General features: G+C 45.7%; 2 protein-coding genes across 2 annotated transcripts in view; both read left to right on the forward strand.

Moving 5' to 3' along the window:
• The window catches only part of smg1 (SMG1 nonsense mediated mRNA decay associated PI3K related kinase), a 44,838-nt gene extending 30,930 nt beyond the window's left edge, over nucleotides 1–13,908 (forward strand). The window contains exons 43-64 of the mRNA XM_056400986.1: nucleotides 73–211; nucleotides 384–493; nucleotides 661–879; nucleotides 1,284–1,477; nucleotides 1,671–1,843; nucleotides 2,252–2,531; nucleotides 3,931–4,203; nucleotides 4,420–4,654; nucleotides 4,762–4,973; nucleotides 5,186–5,342; nucleotides 5,910–6,099; nucleotides 6,326–6,606; nucleotides 6,978–7,187; nucleotides 7,506–7,643; nucleotides 8,993–9,145; nucleotides 9,273–9,452; nucleotides 9,590–9,817; nucleotides 10,093–10,304; nucleotides 10,390–10,490; nucleotides 11,195–11,371; nucleotides 11,894–12,000; nucleotides 12,686–13,908. Of these exons, the coding sequence (XP_056256961.1) occupies nucleotides 73–211; nucleotides 384–493; nucleotides 661–879; nucleotides 1,284–1,477; nucleotides 1,671–1,843; nucleotides 2,252–2,531; nucleotides 3,931–4,203; nucleotides 4,420–4,654; nucleotides 4,762–4,973; nucleotides 5,186–5,342; nucleotides 5,910–6,099; nucleotides 6,326–6,606; nucleotides 6,978–7,187; nucleotides 7,506–7,643; nucleotides 8,993–9,145; nucleotides 9,273–9,452; nucleotides 9,590–9,817; nucleotides 10,093–10,304; nucleotides 10,390–10,490; nucleotides 11,195–11,371; nucleotides 11,894–12,000; nucleotides 12,686–12,763 (4,047 nt within the window). The 3' untranslated portion in view covers nucleotides 12,764–13,908. The remainder of the gene's footprint in view (nucleotides 1–72; nucleotides 212–383; nucleotides 494–660; nucleotides 880–1,283; nucleotides 1,478–1,670; nucleotides 1,844–2,251; nucleotides 2,532–3,930; nucleotides 4,204–4,419; nucleotides 4,655–4,761; nucleotides 4,974–5,185; nucleotides 5,343–5,909; nucleotides 6,100–6,325; nucleotides 6,607–6,977; nucleotides 7,188–7,505; nucleotides 7,644–8,992; nucleotides 9,146–9,272; nucleotides 9,453–9,589; nucleotides 9,818–10,092; nucleotides 10,305–10,389; nucleotides 10,491–11,194; nucleotides 11,372–11,893; nucleotides 12,001–12,685) is intronic.
• Nucleotides 13,909–15,433: 1,525 nt separating this feature from the next.
• On the forward strand, nucleotides 15,434–20,784 carry hao1 (hydroxyacid oxidase (glycolate oxidase) 1). Its single transcript, XM_056401697.1, has 8 exons — nucleotides 15,434–15,655; nucleotides 16,838–16,989; nucleotides 18,871–19,141; nucleotides 19,268–19,440; nucleotides 19,589–19,680; nucleotides 19,903–20,061; nucleotides 20,310–20,379; nucleotides 20,482–20,784. The coding sequence occupies exons 1-8, from the start codon at nucleotides 15,519–15,521 to the stop codon at nucleotides 20,547–20,549; spliced, it is 1,122 nt and encodes a 373-aa protein (XP_056257672.1). The 5' UTR covers nucleotides 15,434–15,518; the 3' UTR covers nucleotides 20,550–20,784.
• The last annotated feature ends 1,840 nt before the right edge of the window (nucleotides 20,785–22,624 follow it).

Here is a 22,624-nt window from a genome sequence, read left to right on the forward strand (position 1 = left end):
GTTGCGAAGCATCGAGACTTTCACAGTCATCCACTCTGTGTTTGATTGATGTCCCTTTTCTTTTTGCTGCAGTCCTACGCCAGATCCACTGCTGTCATGTCCATGGTGGGATATATCATTGGCCTTGGCGACCGTCACCTTGACAATGTGTTGATTGACATGACCACTGGAGAGGTTGTACACATTGACTACAACGTCTGCTTTGAAAAAGGTCAGTGTGCAGACAAATGACATTAAAAACCAAACATATTAACTCTGTATTGTCCTGTGGATGATAATCATGTGTCTGACTGTGTTTAACACATCTGTTGAGCTGCCTATGGTTCTACAGTTTAGTGTGGCTTTAAGTGCGCGTGTGTGTGTGCGTGTCTCTCTATCTCTAGGTAAGAGCTTGCGGGTGCCAGAGAAGGTCCCGTTCAGGATGACCCACAACATTGAGACTGCCCTGGGAGTCACAGGGGTGGAGGGCATCTTCAGGCTGTCCTGTGAACAGGTTAGTGCCCCATCTCCCTTCACTGAGGCCCATTACATTCATATTGAATTGTGTATATATGTTCACAGTTCACGAGTTAACTGTACAACCATTTGGAGGAGGAGCAGTTAGTGTTCTGGAAAAAAGGAAAAAAGTTTCCTTTGCTGAAGTCAGGTGTGTCATTTCAGGTGGTTCAAATGATGCGTCGGGGAAGGGAGACCCTACTGACCCTGCTTGAGGCCTTCGTCTATGATCCCCTGGTGGACTGGACTGCCGGGGGGGAGGTGGGCTTTGCTGGTGCAGTGTACGGAGGAGGAGGCCAACAGGCTGACAGCAAGCAGAGCAAGAGGGAGATGGAGAGAGACATCACACGCTCCCTCTTCTCCTCCAGGGTGGCTGAGATCAAGGTGAGGTCCTGACGGGAGTCGAGCCTGTCAGTCTGTTAGTGAATGTTGTACAACTCTGCTGTGATGGACTTCCTCCTGAGGTTAATTATTATCTTATTTATTCCTTTAACATTTCATTTCATTAAGTTAAAGCATCAGAGGCACATTTCAGTTTTGTCTAATTGTACATATGATGATGCAAATTCAGGAGGTGAAAATGATGCTGTTGCTGGCTTTATTGTTTTACAGTATTAGTGTAAGAACGTGCAGACTGTTGGGTCAAGGTTAGGACAAGCTTATGGTCAAATCCTGGGAAATGAAACAAGCAGCTACTGTAACACCAGAGAACTGAAGCGGTATTAAAAACCTGCACACAAAAAAAGAAGCAAAGTGTTTGACTGGTGGATTGTGTGGACTGTGTGCAGGTGAACTGGTTTAAAAATCGTGACGAGATGCTGGCGGTGCTGCCACAAGTGGAGGAAGCCGTGGAGGAGTACCTGGTCCTGCAGGAGTTGCTGTGCCAGGGGGAGAAACTACAAGCCAAGCTGCAAGAGGAGATAACGTTCCTGGAGGGGGCAGAGAACCACCCAGACCACCTCATCCTCACACTGGAGCAAAGGTCTGAGTCAGCACAATGATGTCTGGCACTGAGAAGTCATATTTACAAAGAATGAGATGTCTGCATTTATAATAATCAATTAGTGTCCCTGTGAAAAGCTTAGTTAACTTTTGGAACAGTCAAGAGAATCATCATCATCATCAGACCGTCAGTGACCCCTCCCAGCTCATTCATCCACCTCCCCTCCTCATAGGTATTCTGAACATACACAGCTGCAGTCGCGGCAGCGGACTGTGCAGGAGGCCATCCAGAGCAAGCTGGCAGACCTGGACCAGTGGATCTCCCAGTACCAGGCTGCATTCTCCAATCTGGAAGCCACCCAGCTGGCCAGCCTGCTGCAGGACATCAGCAGTCCCATAGATCTGGGTTAGTCCCACTAGAAATGATGCAAGCACGATAAAGTGGTTAAAAATCATTTCCAAATGAAGTTTTATTTTTGCAGCATTTCTTGTGTTTTATGTAAAATACTGTTACTCTGTTTCTGGATATGATGTATTTAATTAGCTAGTTAGCATTGGCTGATAATTAGGTTTATTTAGGGTAAAACGTGGATTGTGATCGAAAAGAAATTTGTGACATTTGACAAAGATATTCACTGGCTTTTAGAGAGCAGAATCAGAGCTCCCTGCAGTGTAGAAGGTGATGTGAAGGCTGCTATTTTCTCAGGTCTAATTTAATGGCTGTAAATGAATTTGGTCAAATTTTCCTGTTAAGATGCCACATGGAGCATTTTAGCTGCATTACACCTTGTTTTTGGTTCTCTGGTTCTTCAAGGTCCTCCCAGCTATGTCCCAGCTACAGCCTTCCTGCAGAATGCGGGCCAGGCCCATCTGATCAGCCAGTGCGAGAGCCTGGAGGCAGAGTTGAGCTCCTTGCTGCAGCAGCGCCGTGGGGCTCTGCGTGGCTGCCTGGAGCAGCTGCACAGCTATGCTACAGTGGCTCTGCTGTACCCACGGGCAACTCTGCTGCTCCACCGAGCCCACCAGTGGAAGGCATGGTTGGAGGAACTGATGAGAGACATGACAGTGGAGCACTGTCAGCACATCTACAGACAGTAAGGAACTGCAGCTCTCCTCTCTGGCATACCATCTAAAAAGACCCTTTTTACTGTTTACTTTATCCATTTTAGTGGCCTGTCAGGACATAAACGCTGTTCACTGGGAACTCTCCCTGCTGATGCTCCAGTGACAAGACTACAAAGGAGAGGGGAGTGGCAGGGCTGTGTTCTGTTCCATCAGTGCTTTACATCGCTTCCTACAGCACTATGAACTGGGTTTAGTGCAAAGAATACCATGTGTTAGTGTCCAGTGTCTTGAATAGTGAGGCAGTCCACAGATTTGGCGAGGATGGGAACAATAAATCAAACGCATCCTTCCAGGTGATCTGTGAGTTTAGGAAGTAGCTAACACTAAATAACTAACTTCAGTATCACACACTTCAGGATTTATTTTATCTCTACTTGGAAGATTTAATCAAGAAACGACTGCCTGTTAAAAACCCACTGCACTCAACATTAGACAGTCAGATACAGTAACAGTTGATGTTAGCTAGTGTCGGTGTTACTCAGTACAGTCACTGAGCAGCTGAAACAGAAAGGTCTGTGCTGGGCACAAACACTGGAACCTGTGATAAGCAGTTAATAAGCAGCCAGTCTGTTGTGGTGACCAAGTAGTGCATGTGTTTTCTTACTGAAAACAGCTAAACGCCACACAGTAACAGTGGTTACAGGGAGAAAGTGTATTTTCAGATTTTTATATTAGCATTGGTAGTAGATGCTAAACTTTAAACAGTCTCAGAAATGACTGTAGCTGTTGAGCTCAACGCAGCTGGCTACAAGTACATCTCATGTATCTCATAACAAGCCAACATGAAACATTAAACTGCTATATGAGATGAAGGCCTCAATAACAGTCACATTTTGAGTCTAAATACTATGATGAGTAGATTTACAGTATCTGAATTGTAATTTACATCGACAAATCATATCAGTGATGTATTCAGATCCAATGTCCACTCTGTTCTTAAAGAAAGAAGAGCGACTGTCTTTTAATAAGTTGACTTGTCGAGTTGATTGATGGACCAGTGACTGGTCACCTTGCCCTGCATATAAACTGTTACAGGCCCCGGGCCATAGGTTCTGTCTGACAGTAGTTTCTGAAACAGCTGAAAACATTCAGGGGTTTAGCCCTGTGCAGCCTCTGCTCTGCATCCTCTTATGGCTGAAAGGCTGTTATTTTCTGTAGCTGTTACTAAGCAACACGGTCTCCCTGTTGCAGTTACTGAGAGGTTGATTCACCGTAATTACAAAAAACATGATGTCGTGGTTCTTCATGCTAGTCCACAGACACCATGACTATATTCGTATTAACTTTTTTTAATCAGTAACATCATGTGAAGCTCGTTATGTAATTCATCATTCCCACAGCTGAGCTTTGTTTCCCGTTCCTTCACAGATACGAGGTGCTGTTTGCCCCCCAGCCTCCTGCAGCCTCTTGCCAGTTCCTGTCCAGTGTGGAGCTGACTTTGCAGCACCAGGTGGCCGACACCAATGAGCGCGTGATGCACCAGGCAGAGCGACTGAAGGCTGAGGGTACGACAGCAGCAGCCTGTGAGGAGCAGCTGCAGGAGATCGAACACTGCATCACAGTCTTCCTCCGGGAGAACGGAGAGCCCGGCTCCCTCAGCCTGGCTGGAATCATCACCTCTGCCCTCTGTACACTCTGCAGGTTGAAACATCTTTCAGTCCCCGTTTCACTGTTTGCCCACTCAGACTAATGGAAAATAGTCAGTGATGCAATCTATCTCAATGTATATTTTAGTAACTGCTGTATGTCTGAAACCTTAAACATCGCATTTAGACCTCATGTTTGAAATGTGGTGCTTCTGGTAAGTGGATTAATAGAAGAACAGAAAGAACTCACCATCTTTTATTTTTTTTCAAGGAGGAACCTGGTGATGGAGGGGGCGGCGGCCAGCGCTGGAGAGCAGCTGGTCGACCTGACGTCTCGGGACGGGGCGTGGTTTTTGGAGGAGCTCTGCAGCATGATTGGAAATGTCAGTGCCCTGGCAACACTGCTCCAACGCTGCCCACTGCTGCCCCATGACCTGGACCTGCCTGCACCCTCAGCTACCACCCAGGCCGTGTACCTGGCCAACACTGTGTACACCTGCCTGCAGGTAGGTGGAGCCCCACAGCAGCCTATCTTTTGGGTGAAACACTTTGAAATGTTTTTATGGGTGTGTAAATGTGTCAGTATGTTGACGTGTCTCCTTGTTCACTGTAGGAACTGAACACCAACTTCCGTCAGATAATCTTCCCAGAGGCTCTGCGCTGTATGATCAAAGGAGAGCCCACCCTGGAGTCCATGCTGGCCGAGCTGGAGCAGCTGGTGGAGCAGAGCTCTGATGGTCTCGGCCTGCAGGGCCTGGCAGACAGTCTGCAGGCCACCACAGGCTTGGACCATGACGGACACAACCACTGCCTCCACATCTCCAGGTAAGCAGCAGCGAGGATTATATGATGATACATGTCATTGACTTGGTTTAACTAACTCTTAGCAAATGTTTAAAGACCAGTTTGTTTGTTTACCTGGCCTGTTGTGGCTCTATGGGTCACTGTCTGTGCGGCTCCTACAACACTGCAGATCAACATGGCTTTTACATGAATCCGCAGCATGTGTGATGTTTGAATTGTGTGTTTGTGCTCAGGATGCTGCGTGCTCAGTACTCTGAGCTGATCCAGCCCCGCAGCATGGATGGACCAGGACAGGACACACCAAAGATGTCTGCAGGTCAAATGTTGTTGGTGGCCTTTGACGGCATGTTCACACAGCTGGAGACAGCCTTTGGACAACTCACAGAGAAGGTAGCACCCAGGTTCTCCTTCCTTGGATCTCTGGTCCCTTTCATGTTTTCCATTCTTTTGAATTCAGTCTAGTTTTTTATGTTAGCCCTCCTCCTCTTTTAAAGGTCCCATGAGACCCTCAGAACACCACACAGATGCATCATTTAACAGTTGTTGGTAACTTAAGTCCAGTTTCCTTGTCACACTCAAAAGCTTTTATCATCCACTCTAGAACTTTTCAAGGACTTTGGACTTAAAAGAATGTTTTGAAATGAGATTTTCAGACTTAGCGAACTCTTATTTTGAAGGAGGCCCAGTGAACAAAATTATTAGCAGTACAGTAACAGTTATGCTGTCAGAAAAAAGAAAACAAACAGTTTTCTTCAGTGTAATTAATTAATTGATTTTCAATTTAAAATGAATACAATAAACAAACTATCTAAATGTTGACACTGACGTATAGCACAGAGGGACACAGCTGCTTTGCCCAGTGAGTGATTGTCAGCATCATTTCCTGGGTAACGAAAGGTTATTTGTGGTTCCCAACACTCTGTCATCCCATGTTCCTCTGTTCCTCCTTGTCCTCAGCTGAGTTCTCTGGAGGTGCCGTCAGCCTGGAGGAAAGTGGATGTTCTGAGGGAGGCTCGGGGCACACAGCTCCACTTCTTTGACAGCCTGAACCAGAGGCAGCTGATGGAGGAGGTCTTCTTCCTGAAGAGACTGCAGACCATCCGGGACTTTTTCAGGCTGTGCTCCTCCTTTGCTCAGACTCTGTCTGGTAAGAGCTCTGCCACATAAGGTGAAGCCCTCAGGATGAACACATCAGGTTCTTTCAGACACTCATAGTGACTGCCTGATAACCACTCACAAGAGCTGTGGAAGACCATATGTTAATGTTATTGATCCTTCCATAAAATGTTATCACTACACTCCTGCTCTTTGAGACCAGATCAAACGTTCCTGCCTGCTGTCTCACAAATGCGTAACATATCACCTGTGTCCAGGTACCTGTCCCTCAGCTGAGGACCTGTTGCCCACAAATGGACCGGTTGGTTTGGGGAAGCCGCTGTACCGGCGGCCCAGTGCGACGGGGTCAGGTGTGGCGGTGGTGAGTGAGGAACAGATGACCCGCCCCATCAAGGCCTTCACAGCAGAGTTTGTTCGGCAGATGCTCATGGGTCTGCCCAGCCAAGCCCTGGGTCTGGCCCTCTGTAGCACGCTGTCGGCCCTCGGCCTCGACGTCGTCACCCAGGTGGAGGCAAAAGACTTTGGTGCAGAGAGCAAGGTACGACGTGTGTGTGTGTGTGTGCGTGTGCGTGTGCAGTTCTTCAGATGTTGGCTAATTAATCATCACTGATGGTTGTCAGCCAAATAGATTGAAGGCATGTGTAAGAACACAGTTATCTTCCATAGCGCATCCTGCTTCATTTTTCACATTCTTCATATTTACACTTTCACTCACATGGGAGTGAAATGCGACAGAGCCTGGTTAAAGTATTATCATTACTGTACTGAAAGTTTGATATACCATTCAATATGAATAATTGTTAGAGGCACAGAGACACTTTTACTGTTTCAGTGTTCGAAAACACATCAGTCAGTATCTGACCCGTACCTCATCTTGACCTCTGAACCCCTCTCTGTCTGGCTCTGCAGGTGTCTCTGGACGAGCTCTGTAAGAAGGCCGTGGAGCAGAGCCTGGCTTCAGGTCGGGTCTCCCAGCTGCTGCTGAACAGAGCCACGGTGCTGGCCTCCTCCTACGACACAGCCTGGAAGAAGGTGGACCTGCTCAGGAGGCTGGACGCCAACCTAGAGGCTGCCAAGGCCAGTCTGCAGAGGAGCCAGCTGCACATCGCCATGTTCCAGGTACACAAAGATGAATGTGAGGAGGGTTCTGATAGGCTGGATTTCACAGACTGGGATGTCATTAATTTCACCTTCCTATAAAAATTCTGTCTGCGTGTAGTATGTACTGACTGACCAGCTGGCCAACACTGTTGATTTAAAGAACCATAGATAATAGCAGGATTTGATTTGTTCACTTCTTTGTGTCAGTGGCTCATTGACAGTGAATACAACATGATACATTTGTGAGTTGGGTTATTATTGAGGGTCATGTGTGTAATAAAGGTTATGTATTAGTTGGGTGTAACACCACATGTTCCTGTTGTCCTCCACCTCCAGTGGCAGCATGAGGATGTGCTGAGCCCCAACAATCAGCCTCTGAGCGTCAGCATCCCTCCTCGCTCTGTCATCCTCAGCAACATGAAGAAGAAGCTGTACAAGCTGAGTCAGGATGAGGGAGCCATCATCGGCATCCAGGTCAGTGTCACACAACACACATAAACCTGTGTTTAATCCACCAATCAAACATCCTCACCCAGACATGCTACCATACTGGAGTTTTTTTTTGCCTTTTTTGATCATGTGCTTTATCAGGGTGTTTTCTGGTTGTTGCATCAAAGGAAATAGGTTTGTTAATGATATAAGTATCATTTATAGCTCATCGGCGTCCAACGCTGAGAGTGTAACGGTTCTATGGAGACAGTATGACACATCCAGATATACAGCAATGTGCCAACAACAGGCAGGGGGGGAGGAACAACAAACTGGTAAAAACATATGTAAACAATGCTGAATTTAAAGCTTTTCAAATGATTAATGAAGACTGTTTGTTAGACCTCACACAGATAACATGATGGGAGAAAGCTCCACAGGGCCCATCAAGTTCTCTCAAATCCAGTCAGTTTTTTAAAGAAGAAAGTTTATGGTGTATTAATTTAATCCAGCTGTTGGATTTGATGCAAAATGTGACACATTACATCTGAACTGGATGTCATTCCTTTTTGGCAGGTTGAATTTTTACATCATTTTTTTGTCCTATGGAGCCAGTCCATGAATGCTACGAAGGGGCTGAATTCCAGTGGACTTGAATTATGACGTAGTAACACTGAATGTCATTAATTCCTCCAACGTACTGCTCTTAGACATCAAAAATAAACTTAATTTTTTTTTAATTACTGTGATTTTTTTTCATATTTAATCTATTAATTGAACTGCCAAGTATATTTTTTGTTAATTTTATTTATATTTACACGTTCATTTGGTTTCCTCAGCGATTTATGTCACTCTAACATCAGAATAACTTCTAGACCAGGACTCAGCACCACAGTATTTTCTAATATGTTTACTCTCACTGCTGATAGTCAAGCTCTTTACATACAACTCTAATATAAACATCTAACACAGAATAAAAACACCTAATAAAACACTGACAGCAGAAGAAACATGTCATCAAAGCTAAATCTGTTCGTCTCTGTGCCTCCTCAGAGGGAAATGAATTCCTACAAGAAATTAATCCTGTCAATTATTAGTAAGAGATATGGTTGAAGCATTTAATCATCATTTCTTTGCATCATGTAATCATCTGTCAAAGGCAACACTCCAGCATCTTCATACATCTTCACTCATCCTTGTCACATATTCAGAGATATATAATGCATTGATTAAGTGACTTATGTATACGTAATTTGTCATGAAGTCTCTCTGTCAGAAAAGATCTTGATCTCCGTTAAGCTTTTATTTATTCAGGAAATTTCCCCAAGTCGTTCTTTAACCTGCGCTGTGATTTGAAGTCCACTTCCTGTTCTGTTTGGCTCCTGTTGTCTCAGGAGAAGCTGGCGTCTCTGGAGGCCAGCATCGAGCAGCGTCTGAAATGGGCTGGTGGAGCCAACCCAGCACTGGCCCCGGTCCTGCAGGACTTTGAGATGACCATCAGGGAGAGACGCGGCGTGGTGGCGAGAGAGAACCAGCGCACCAGTCAGGTAACATGGCTGCCATGTTGATGAGAGAGGGCCCATCTTTAAAACTTCAGTGACTGGACTCGTTCTCCAGCCACAGCACTTTCTAGATGACCAGTGCTAGAGAAAAGTTCTCGCTGTGTTGTTCCAGGTCACCTTCTTGTGCTCCACCATCCTGAACTTTGAAGGCCTTCGGACCCGGTCCCCCGAGGCCCTCAACATGGATGCAGCGCTGTTTGAGCTCCTGAAGCGCTGCCAGCAAACCTGCTCCTACGCTGCTCAGTTCAGCAGCACCGTGTCGCCACTGGAGCTCCAGCTGCTGCACAGACTGGTGCGTTTGACCTCTGACCTCTATAGAGTGTGTAACACACGTGTTACTCTTCAGCAACTCAGTAACTCTCACACACTGCTGCATGTCATTAAAAAGAACTCCACGGGGTGCCTTTAAGTTCTTTGTCATCCCTACAGAGTCCGCTGCTGGACCTGCCCATCGGCAGTCCTGATTGGCTGAGCTGTGCCCAGAGGCAGCTGGAGGAGGAGCTGAGCGTGGAGCGGAGAGCTCAGGAAGAGCGGGAGCAGCAGCTGGAGTCCTGTGGAGAGACGCTGCAGCTCCTGGTCGACTCCATTAAAGCCACTCTGTCCAACCACAACCGCCAGCTGGCTGACGTCAAGCACCTGCTGAGGGCCATGGCGAAGGTACACAAGACCCAGCAACTCCACATCTGCACTGTTTTAATTCAACTCGCACTTGTCAGTGTGTGTGTGTGTGTGTGTGTGTGTGTGTGTGTGTGTGTGTGTGTGTGTGTGTGTGTGTGTGTGTGTGTGTGTGTGCGATGCAAAAAGTAAATCTAATCAACTTTAATCTTTAAATCAGTAAAGTGCAAAAAATGAAGGCGTCTGGATACTTAGTGAGTCTCAGATCCTGATCCTGAGTCTGTCGGCTGTAACAGTCTCTGTGATCACTCATACAGGACGAGGAGGCGGCGCTCGCAGATGGTGAAGAGGTGGTGTATGAGGGCAGCGTGCGTCACTTCCTGTTGGAGTATAAAGCGTGGCAGGACAACATCCAGCTGGTCTTGTTCACCGTGGTCCAAGCCAGCGGGCAGCCCCGCAACCAGGAGCAGCTCGAGCTCCTGGAGGAAATTCCAGCCACCCTGAAGGAGCTGCACTCCCAGAGCCAGAGGTGCTCACACTCACACACACTCATACACCCTTCTCATCTCCCCACATAAACCCTATATTAATCCTGTGTGTGTGTGTCTCTGCAGTGTGTATAATGGCCTGGTGGGCTTCGCCTCCCCGCTGGTGACAGACAGAGACACTGAATGTGCCAGTCCTGTTTCTGCAGCACAGACGAGCTTCGCAGCAGGTACCAACTTACAGCAACATACACAATCTCCCCTCACCCTCTCACCCTCTCACCCTCTCACCCCCTCACCCCCTCACCCCTGTAGTCTTGACAGGTGGCTGTAGCGACACTGCAGCTTCCTTTTCAGCTCAGTACAGCATCTCTTTTCAGTTGAGGTGAACAGTTTTCACAGCAAGAAAAAGTGTCACATCCACAGAAACATGTCAAACCCCTGCAGGAGCAGTTTGACTGCTCTGACATTTTAATGTTCTCATAAAATCCTCTGTGAAGACCTGAAACTAATCTAAAAAAATTGGAGTCTCACCGTTTGCCTGGCTTTCTCTCTGTGTGTTCGCCAATCGTTTCTCATGTCTAGAGTCACATCAGTGAATTGGACACTCCCATTGGCTCCATTGGGTACTGTCACAGCCAATCAGAGCGTCTGATTCAGAAGCTCGGCTGTCAGTTGCTTTATATTCCCAAACTTAATGGGGAGCGATACTCAGTTATTCTGATAACTGATAAGTGAGAAGAAGTTGTTCTGAGATTATTGTAGTGACAGAAAACAGACAGAAGGATGTGACCAGTCAGATATTTAGTGCAGCAGAGGCTCTGGAGCTGATTTTTAATGAATCCTGCTGAAAAGAATGAGCATAACTAGAAATATAACATTTTATAAGACAACTGTTTTTTCTCACACCACATCACATGTGCTCTGACTCCAGCTGTGAGGTGCAGTGGGGTGAAGACCCAGCCAGACTCGATGTCCCAGAATGCACGCAAGGGTCTGCCACGTAACCTCGGGACCCCCAACGACACTCCACCCAGCACTCTCCTGATGAACAGCAAGGGCCTCAACCCCAGCCCCAAGAGGGCCGTACGAGACCCCAAGACAGGACGAGGTACGGTTCTCCACTCTCTTCCCTCTGACCGCTCCGAGGTTGGAAGTCCTGTTATTACACAATACATCTGAATAACACACACTACAGACCTCGTGCATGTGTCACCCTCAGGATTTATCCAGCTGTCACTTTAAGCATCTCATGACCTTAAAATTCTTTTCAATGATATTTTAAAAACACACGTGCAGAGCAGTGTTTTAGATAAACAGGTTTATTAGTTTGTCACTGACATGTTTCTCATTTTTGTCATGCATTTTTAAGTAAGCATTTTGAGGCTACAGGCGTGACCATGTTTGTGTCCAGTTACCATAGCTACATGTGTCTAATGCAAAGCAAACTGTTTGTTTGAAGAGAACCGTTCTCTCTGATCTGATCCAGTAGTTCACCTGCTCACCTGGCAGTACTGCATTAATGGATTCACACTTGAATGAAGAGCAGCGAGAATGAGTGAAAGAATGAGTGATGTTGACGGTGGTGCAGTGTCAGCGCTCTGCTCTGAACCTGCTCCTCTCTGTGTTGCAGCCGTCCAGGAGAGGAACTCGTATGCGGTCAGTGTGTGGAAGAGAGTGAAAGCCAAGCTGGAGGGCAGAGACATCGATCCCAACAGGAGGATGAGCGCCACAGAGCAGGTGACACGACACACACTTCATCCCAAACACATCAACCATCGTATCGGTCTGAGCAACAGTGTCCATGTCCACTGCAGTTACATACATTTTTACTACACTGGAAATGACTTATTTAATCCTTACTGCACTGGTCACTGTAAAAAAATAAATAAATAAATAAATAAAGTAAACTATTTGTTTTAATATAAAAAAGTTAGTTAAAATTTTTTAACTATCTGAATCTGTGAAGACAAGTTAACTTTTTAATTATTAAAAACAAACATTTCTCGTTAAATAAACTTTTAATAAACTATTAATTCACTTGTAAATTAGTTAAAACCTTTAGTCTCAGTTCAGTTTCTATAGACCTCTGTAATTGAATCAACACAGTCTTATAGTTTAACTTTATTCGTTTTGAAAATGTAAAACTAACTGAACTTGAGAAAAGTTGAATAAACTTAAGACACGAAGTTGAACTGACTGTTCAGTCACATGACCAGTCAGTTCAGACGGATTTATTCTTCAATGTCAGTCTTCAATGTCAATCACAGATTAACAGTCAGTTAATCAACAATCAGTCAGATCATAACATCAGTCATAAAGAGCAGCAGTGTGATTTAAAACTGAAGTATCATTACAGTTGTCACAGAGCTCACAGCGCTGACCTGACACAGGCTGTAAATCATTTCCTGCTGTTTGGCTGCAGGTGGATTTCGTCATCAAGGAGGCCACCAACATGGACAACCTGGCCCAGCTGTATGAGGGCTGGACTGCCTGGGTGTGAACGCTATGCTGCTTCATGTCTTTGGTCCAGCGAAGGCTTGGAGATTCACCAGCGTCCAGCGGGTCTGGGGTGTCGGAACAGCAGCACCGGGCCACACTGGGGGGAGGAAATGGGAAGCGGATGCTTCGTCCGCCCTCCCAAACTCCTGGGCACCCAAACTGGGGCAGCGACCTCGTAGCACCGCTGCAACCACACTCCCCCAACCATCGGCGATCGGGCCAACACAACGCTTAGTGGGCCTGCGGCCCCGCCTTCCTTTCTGGGGTTTGACCGAGCAAAGCGGCGCCGAATGGGGGAGGGGGGAAGGAGGGCAAAGGCCTTCTCACCCTCGACTTGGAGATACCTTCCCCCCTCACCTGCATAGCTCACTATCAAGTTGTACCCATAAACATCACTGCATCCTGTTGAGCCAATCAAACTCCACCTGAGGGCAGGATGAAGTAGGAAGTGAGCGGCTTCCCTCTGAAGCACACAGCTGACACGCTGTGGGTGGGACTTCACCGGGGCTAAAGCTCAGGTGGACGGGGCGTTTACACGGCCACACTCGTTTTTCTCTAATCTTTTCCTTGACGGCTTTGATTCTGATTGGCCAGTGGGTGACATGGATGGGCGTGAACAATGGGAACGTAGGTTTGACGGCGTTGTGGAGGAGACACTGACACCCAGCTGAACCCTGAAATGAGAAGAAATTAAAGTGGAATCAATAATCAAACTGTTCTTTGATTGATAAACATCTGTGAGTGTTGTCAGACGTCTAATAAAAGGTTGTTGAGTGGAGTTGTTTCAGGAGGCTCTTTGTGGATCAGACTGAGACGTCCTGTCATGTGGACTAGTTTTGGACGGAGGGACACTTCAGACGAGGGAGAGCCTCAGTCTGACTCTTTTCTTCAGTGTGTATCTTTAGTCTTGTGCTTTGTGACGATCTTCTGTAGAGTAGACTTCTCTTTTTTCACCTGCCTGTCATGAGCTGTTGCTGACCTTATGTATTCACCCCCCCCCCTCCCCGACGCTTGCATTTTATTAACCTTGACTTTCTAGTTTTACCTTTTTAGTGGGAGAAGTTATGTTTTTGGTGATGGTGCAAAATGTTAATTCTTAAAGCTTTTATTGGATTTTGTTAAATGACAAATAAACATGGAACTGAGCAGAGTTGACTTTTATTTAACGATCAGACTCTTTAGATCCGTTCTCCGGTGTTCACCAGTTTACAAGATGATAAAAATTTGTTAGGGGCTTCAATCTTTTCAGCTTTCAAAGGAGGCATTAAAGATAAAGTTTTAGTTTAAAATACATTAATTTCTTCTTGTGACTGATGGTCACAGGTTATGGACTCAGTGTGAGCTGTGAATTTCCTTATTGGACTGTTTGAGTTGTAAGATTTTAAGAGGTGAACAAAAGTAAAGAAGCTCTGAAAGATTTCTTTTTGACAAGAACATTTTCTGTTTGTTTTTTTCATCTGTGATAACGAGCCCAGAGAGGCAAGTGATTTTTTTTTTTTTTTTTTCTCAGAATAAAGAAAAAAAACTCCTAGGGGGTTAAAAGAGAGCGAGCGAGAGAGAGAGAGAGAGATGCAAGCTGTAAGTGTTTACTGTCAGTCTGTCTCTTTACTGGATCTCAGGGTGCACATGAGAGCATGCAGCTCCATGGGAGAAGTCGCCCTCGAGGTGTCTGGATGAAAAGTTTGAAATAAATATAAAGAAAATAATGAAACGAATAAGTTAATTAAATCAATAAATATAACAATTCATGTCATGTGTGATCCATTCTTCCATCACAGCTCATCACTCGTGGACTTTTATTCTCCTTATATTTTCTCAGCTAAATTCTTAAGTGTTTGGCTGAAAGTCTTCACAGATCCAAATCCATTTCTGAGGAAGGAAAGAACAGAACAGAAATGTCACACAACTTACACACACACACACATATGTACGTTGTGTTTATTGTGAATGGAAGAATTAAAAATCACCTAGAAGGAAACATGAATGCTTTCAGTCTGGGGAAGTGACGCTCTTCAGCCTCTTGTGGCCAAAATCAGTATTACAAAAAGAAACACTTCTTAGGTTTGTTGTTTTGTTTTTGTTTTAAATGTGAAGTTTTTCTTTTTCCTTTTTCTTCTAGAAAAGAAATCACTTGCTTCTCAGGGCTTCCGTACAAAGTCATTAACAAAAAAACCTTTGTTTTCGATCTGCACCTGTGGACCAAAGCACTTGACTGACAAACTGCCATTTAGAGGAAACAGAATCTAACGTATGTACATTTATGCACAGTCTACTGGCATAGGTCCATCACATTATGGTTGACACAGTACAGGACACATGCAGACCTACAGCCGCAGGCAGGAATCCTCCTGTTCACTAAAGAGATGAAGAATCATCATCAGCAGCTTTGACTCTGTCCCTCCTGAGTGGATCATTACACAGCTCACTAGGCTGCACACACTGTTGTCTTGAATTAACTTTTAACACGAGGGGTCAAAGATAACTTGCAGCCAGCACCTTGTCATGATCTAACCACAGTCTAAACACACACAGGTATAAAGGTCCAGGTGGTTCAGAGTCACAGCCATGATACCCACAATCCTCTGGGTTTGTTGTGGTCTAACACAACATTATCTTGTGTAAACTGAGCCGAGCTGAGACTCCCTCAGAAGTCCTGATTAAAACTAAGAGGCCTGCGGCAGGTTAATGATTACACTGCTCTGCACTGTGTGTGTGTGAGAGACAGTGAGTGGCCTCGGGTGTTGTGGTGAACGGACATGTCGGAGCAACGAGTGTGTGTGTCGGACTTTGAGAAGGAAGCCAGGAAAGTTCTTCCTAAAGCTGTATATGACTACTACCGCTCAGGGGCTGATGAGCAGAAGACACTGGGCGACAATGTGGCTGCCTTCAACAGGTAAAACACACACACACACAGCGTTTCCAGCATCGAACCTCCGGCTCCAGAGTAACACGGACTCAGGGGCCTGCTGAGCTGTGACTGCTCACTGTGCTGTTTGTGACCTCGGCAAACTTCAGGTTTTAAAGCTGCACCTCTTACAACTGAAATTAAATCAGGTTCCCAGTCTGACTGTTTGAGGCTCCACAGAAACAACCGTAGACAAGGACTCCTTTAGCACACAGATTCTGGGAGTTTCACTCAATGCGAGTTTATCTGCAACTTGCATGTAAACAAATGTCTGATCTGCTCTGGTAACAGTTCAGTCCAGCACAGTGCAGGAGCCTCCACGAGCGCTTCAGGTTACACAAGCAGTCATCCTATGTTAAAAAATCACCAACAGACAAAGAAAAAACTTTCCTTATATACTGGTGTGGGGGGGTGCATCCGTGGGACCGTTGCTAGGGCCAACTGGTTTCAGTACAATGAAGGATTATGTTTTAATTCTATATTTGCTCATTCTCCTCCGCTCCCTTCCTGAGTTATGGTAAATGGACTTGTCTTACTGACCACTCAAAGCGCTTTACAATACACTCACATTCATGCATCACACTCACACACTGATGGAACAGCCATCAGGGCAACGGGGGTTCAGTATCTTGCCCAAGAATACTTCCACATACAGACTGGAGGAGCCGGGGATCGAACCACCGAGCATGTAATTAGTGGACGACCCGCTCTACATCCTGAGCCACAGGCACACAGTTGTTACTAAACTGACTGTTTGGCATCATTGGATAATGTTTTTCAAAACTTTGCTCATTCTGATGCTAAAAGTAAATCAGGAGAGCAATTTATTTATGACATCATTTAGTTTTAACAAATTCAAACAGACTTATACAGACTTTACTGTTGGTGGGGAAGCTCCAAAATGATCTATGTGACGACTGAACACGTGTGACATGTCAGTACATGATGTTAGCTACACACAGAGAAGTCTGTAGTGTGAGTTACTACAGCTCACACAGGTGTGTGGTCAGGCATTCTGATGTCAGATTCGTGTGTGTGTGTGTGTGTGTGTGTGTGTGTGTGTGTGTGTGTGTGTGTGTGTGTGTGGTGTGTGTGTGTGTGTGTGTGTGTGTGTGTGTGTGTGTGTGTGTGTGTGTGTGTGTGTGTGTGTGTGTGTGTGTGTGTATATAGGTGGTATCTTGTCCCCCGGGTGTTGAGGGATGTGTCCTCAGTGGATCTGTCTGTCTCTGTGCTGGGACAGAGGCTCAGTATGCCTCTGTGTGTTGCAGCCACAGCCATGCAGAGGATGGCTCATCCTGAGGGGGAAACAGCTACAGCAAGAGGTACACACACACACACACACACACACACACAAAGGTATGGCAAATTAAAGGGGACCTATTATGCTTTTCTAGTTGTAGTTCTTTTCTAGATTTCCTTTCTTACAGTGTGTTATCTAGGTTTCTGTGCATGTAAATGGTGGAGTCACAAGGATCAAAGTTTACACCAAAGGGAGTAACTCTGTTCAAACCCAATTTTCTCTTCTGTATGAAACGCCTCGTTGGGGGTCCAGACATTAGTTCCTACTCCTGTTGACGTCAGTACGTTTCTTGGTGCAGCCCACCTGCAAGCTGGACACCCCCACACAAGGCACAGCACATAACTACTTATAATTAAGACTTTTCTTTAGTTTTGCAGCCAATGCCGAAAACACACCATGTTCAAAATCTACTTCATTTTTCCACAGTTCCCTCCACTGCTCCAAACATTACAGTGTGAGCCCGAGCTTCAAGGAGGACTTCTTCAGACACCACGCACAGTTAGACGCTTCATATTCACAAGAGTTATTTCTGTAGTTCGCAGCGTAGCAAAGATATAAATGCTTAAACGTTTGTCAGTGTTGACATGTTTGTACCTCGTTAGCTCAGATAAATTAAACAGTTTAACCTCTGAGTTCATTTTTCAGTAACTAAGCGCACTAAAGTTTAATTCATTCAGATTTACCGGCATCGTAAACCAGCAGGAGGTGAAGCGGTGGAGATTCGCTACCTGTCACTGTCCGTCTGTTCCTCCATTATTTATATTCCTTTAGTCCGGAAGTGTCCACACATAAAAAATGGAATGGGTTTTTCATAAACGTATTCCGAGTTATGAATAATGTCATTCCAGAATGTCCAGCGTCTTGATTCGCAGCGCTTAATATTTCTCCCTCCTTCCGGCCGCGGGACAGTGGGTGCGCTTGTTTTCAGCTCCAGTCCAGCTGGTGAAGGTGGATCAGGTCTGTCATCTCCTGCTTCACGATCAGACTCTTGCTCAAAACGATAAGGCAGAACCGAAGCGCCGCAACTGTTTGTTTACACAAGACATGCAGAAAGGTATTGTTGCCATGGTAGTCGGCAAGCTGACCAATCAGACCACACTGGGCTCTGATTGGTCAGCTTCAGACCGAGGAAGGGGAAGCCCTGAGCTCTAACAGAGTACAGAGGGTGAATAGAGTACAATATAAGTTGTACAGAAGAAGAAAAATAATTAACATTAAAGCATGTAAATCTATTTTAGTAGAAATCAAGAATGAAATGATGAACACCAAAAAATGGCCATAATAGGTCCTCTATTTGTGAACGTGTCTGGAACCTCTCAGTTCACTCTGACTTCCAACGGTCACAGACCAGAGACCTGCAGCCAGTCAGAGCAGAGAATCATGTGACGCAGCACAGAGTGACAGAAAGATGACAGCTGACTCAACAGCAGCCATCTTGGTTGTTGATGTAAGTCATCGTATCAAACCCGCCCCCTGATAGATAAATGCCTGTGATTGGCCGAACCTGTTTCTGGATGGATGGAAATCTGATGATTGGTTCATGATGTGCTCTCTGCTGTTATCACATTATGCAGTGCATCATATTTTATGTGTGCTCCTTTGTAAGATCAGCGTTTTTGCAACATTAGAACGTGTCAGAACATCCAACCGCATCAGGAGAAGAGAGAGAGAGAGATGGAACTGGCCTTTGTATTGTATTTTTGAGATTTCCAAGCAGGTCCTGAGGTGGAAAAGGTTGGAACAGCAGCCATAGAGGGTTTCTCCTCGTGGGGAACAGTTTATGATCAGACGTCCTCTTGGACTCAGAGATGCTGGATGTCTGGACTCATCTGCATTTGTTTTATATTGTACACACAAATATATATACACTAATAATAATACCACTAATACTGTGGCTACCCAGCATGCCGAGCAGTGGGAACAGGGATGATGCTGAGCTCCTGGGCCACCTCCACCATAGAGGAAGTGATGTCAGCGATGACAGCCTCAGCGCATGGGGGGGGCGTCCTGTGGCTGCAGCTCTATATCTACAAAGACCGAGAGCTCACGCTGTCGTTGGTACGCCGTGCAGAGGAGGCGGGCTATAAGGCTATCTTTGTTACCGTGGATACGCCATACCTGGGGAGGAGATGGGATGACATGCGCAACCGCTTCAAACTGCCCCCACACCTGAGGTAGGAACCAAACACAACAGCAACATCTCCCAAATACCATCATGGAGACCATGCTAACCCTTCACTGTGTGTGTGTGTGTGTCTGTGTGTGTGTTTGTGTGTGTGTGTGTGTGTGTGTGTCCTCAGTATGTCTAACTTCTCCACAGCCTCCCTGGCTTTCTCAGAGGGTAACTATGGAAACGACAGTGGTTTGGCTGTTTATGTTGCCAAAGCCATTGACCCCACTCTCTGCTGGGATGACATCAGCTGGCTGAAGAAACACACACATCTGCCTGTGATCGTGAAGGGAGTATTGAATGGTACACACACACACACACACACACACACACACACCAAAATGGAGCCAAACCTGTTTTTAACCTGTTTTTAGAAACACATTGATATTATGTGCCTGACTGTATGTGTGTGTGTGTGTGTGTGTGTGTGTGTGTGTGTGTGTGTGCTCAGGTGAGGATGCTGTGCAGGCTGTGAACCATGGAGTCAGTGGCATCCTGGTGTCCAATCATGGAGCTCGACAACTGGATGGAGTTCCTGCTACGGTCTGTGTGTGTGTGTGTGTGTGTGTGTGTGTGTCTGTGTTGTTCTTTATGAAATAACAAATCTGACTCCATTTCTGATAGTAGTCCAGAGAAAATCAAACATATTGTGATAATACAAGATCTATAATCTATATACTGTATGTCTATATCAGGAACGATTACTGCTGAGCCTTGTGGCTGTTTTGATTGGCAGCTAGTAAGTGTGTGTGTGTTTGTGTGTAGCTGGATGTGTTGGAGGAGGTGGTGCAGGCAGTGCAGGGTCGCTGTGACGTCTACCTGGACGGAGGAGTGAGGCGAGGGACGGACGTCCTGAAGGCTTTAGCTCTGGGGGCCAAGGCCGTCTTCATCGGTCGACCGGTGCTGTGGGGCCTCGCCTGTCAGGTGAAGAGCCACACTCTCATCAGACTCAGTCGGGGGGGGGGGGGGGGGGGGGGGGGGTCTGAGACTCCCCCAGTCACAGCTCAACTCACAGCTACTAGCCCACACACGGTTCCTGTATTTATGTGTTCAGGACTGAAACTGCTTTCTGAAAAACTGGTGTGTGTGTGTGTGTGTGTGTGTGTGTGTGTGTGTGTGTGTGTGTGTGTGTCTGTGTGTGTGTGTGTGTGTGTGTGTGTGTGTGTCTCCAGGGGGAACAGGGAGTTATTGAGCTCCTGGAACTTCTCAAAGAGGAGTTGCAACTGGCTATGGCACTGTCAGGTAACACACACACGCACACACAGTGAAATGCCCACCTGTCAATCATTTCCTCGGACCAACACTCTTGCGTGCGTGTGTGTGTGTGTGTGTGCGTGTGTGTAGGTTGTCGCTCTGTGTCTGAGGTGAACAGGTCTCTGGTCAGGAGAGCGGACTTCACCTCCAGGATGTGACAGAAGAATGTGTGTCAGGAATCAATAATCAATACATCCCTGAAGGATCACTGGACGTGTCTGTGTGTCAGATGAATGTCTGTGTTTTGGTTTTCTCCTCTGGTTTCTGCTGAGCGTGTGCAGACAGCTGTTTGATGTGCTGTCTGTTTCTAGAGAAACTTTGTCACATCTGAGAAAATTACTCAAGTGACATGACTACGATGTCAAGTTTAATAAATGTCTAATGAAAGACCGATTGAGTTGCATTATGGGAAATGTGTTTTGATCCAGAACTGAACGTTGGGATCTCTCGGTCTCTGCTGCCTAAGTTTTGACCATTCTTTTTAATCTATCTATAGCCGCTGCAATTCCCCCTTTACGTCCATACTGACCTTTACTACATGAGCCACAGTCACCTGTAGTCACCTGTAGACACCTGTAGTCACCTGTAGTCACCTGTAGTCACCTGTAGACACCTGTTATCATACCTGTAGACACCTGTTATCACACCTGTAGACACCTGTTATCACACCTGTAGTCACCTGTAGAAGGTTTAAGACGGATAAACTCTCAGTGGAGGACGGCCCAGGAAAGGCTTTTCAAGCAGCAGATATGATAATTAAACATTTTCCGATGCAAATGACCTCTTGTGATCAGATACTGTCCTTCATCATTTGTATGTAGCAACCACCTGCCAACAGCAACCGCCTCAAACGCCCTAGCAACTGAAAGGTGACTTGCGCTGGATAGTATTTAAAAGTTCAGACGAATTCACAACCCCCACCACAAATCCTCTTAGGGAGGAAGTTGGGATGTGATGGTGTTCAGGTGTGCATAGCATCTGACTTTGGTACCACAGGGATTGTGTTCTCTTCCTGACCTTTCACTAACCTTAACCACTAACCTTGACCATTAACCATTACGTAACACTTTTCTTGCCCGCAAGTAAACAGACTTCGACCGTCTCTTTCTTTTTCTGTTTACCTCTCTGCACGTCTTTGTCTTTCTCACCCTCCTCTTTTGCTCCCTCTCCTCTACCATTGCCTCGTCCCGGTCTAACGCCCTCATGATCCTGAGCAGTCCAATCCTTAAGGACTGCTGCCTGAACGTCCTGTGCACCAGCTGCTGCACCGTGTGACCTGATACTAACATAAGAGAGGTTAGAGTCATGGGTTTTATGAAGGTGATGAAGCTGAAAACATTTTCACATTTTATTTTACGACATAAAGTACATCAGTAAATACCCTCGTCCTGATTTCTTGAAGCTTTTACGTCTGTTTTAAAATTCCGGTTGCTAACAAGTGTCTAAATGAGACTACAGAGTCGAACATGAAACTGATCTACTCTCCAGCCCTTTACTTTACAGCCTCGTTGTGTTTATACAAACTGTTACTGACTTTGTAAGAGGAATGGCTTTTGTAGAAGAGGTCAGAGGTGAATCAAACTACAAGTTGAAGTTTAGTGGTGACGTGGAAGTCATGTGACTGTGGTGTACTTGGTTTATAGCCTAACATTAGCGTTTTACCTCTGGTGATTGTATTCAGGATTAAAAAACCTCTCTGAGCCTTAAACAATATTTAAACGAAACCATCTGAGCAGTTTGGAGGGAAAACTCAAACATCTTCACCATGACATGTGGAAACATTTGCTCTTTAACAGTTCACTTTATGGACTTATCACACTGTGTGTGTTTTAATGTTTAATCTGCGGAGTAGTAACTAGCCTCAGTATCAAACCCACATATACTGAGCAAAGCCACATTCTCACAAGTCTTTTTTGTCAGTCATGTAATTAACACTAATTAACTTGCTTATTAATTGGTCAAACATGCATTATAAGATAGACTTTAAAGTGACTGTGTGTGTAGCCTATAGGAGGTGGTGCATGCTTCTATTAAAGTGTGTGAAATTGTGTGAAAGTGTGTGAGTGTGAGTTTCTTATTGTTGAGTGAGATGAACCACTCCGTCTCGTACTTCCGTATATATATTATAGTCTTATAATATATAATACATCCATGATTGGAGCCTGTAGCCAGAGTAGCTAGGGACAGACCACCGTCTCATTTCCTGGCGGAACGGAAGCCGAATCTGTTGCAG

Source organism: Seriola aureovittata, chromosome 17, assembly GCF_021018895.1.
Source record: "Seriola aureovittata isolate HTS-2021-v1 ecotype China chromosome 17, ASM2101889v1, whole genome shotgun sequence".
NCBI classification, from domain to species: Eukaryota; Metazoa; Chordata; class Actinopteri; order Carangiformes; family Carangidae; genus Seriola; species Seriola aureovittata.

What these genes read in the sequence shown, in the direction of transcription:
- hao1 (XM_056401697.1), top strand. Translation starts at nt 15,519, where the DNA reads ATGTCGGAGCAACGAGTGTGTGTGTCGGACTTTGAGAAGGAAGCCAGG. An exon ending in GGAAACAGCTACAGCAAGAG is followed by an intron (nt 16,990 to 18,870) that starts GTACACACACAC and finishes GTGGCTACCCAG; the next exon opens with CATGCCGAGCAGTGGGAACA. An exon ending in TGTGGGGCCTCGCCTGTCAG is followed by an intron (nt 20,062 to 20,309) that starts GTGAAGAGCCAC and finishes GTGTGTCTCCAG; the next exon opens with GGGGAACAGGGAGTTATTGA.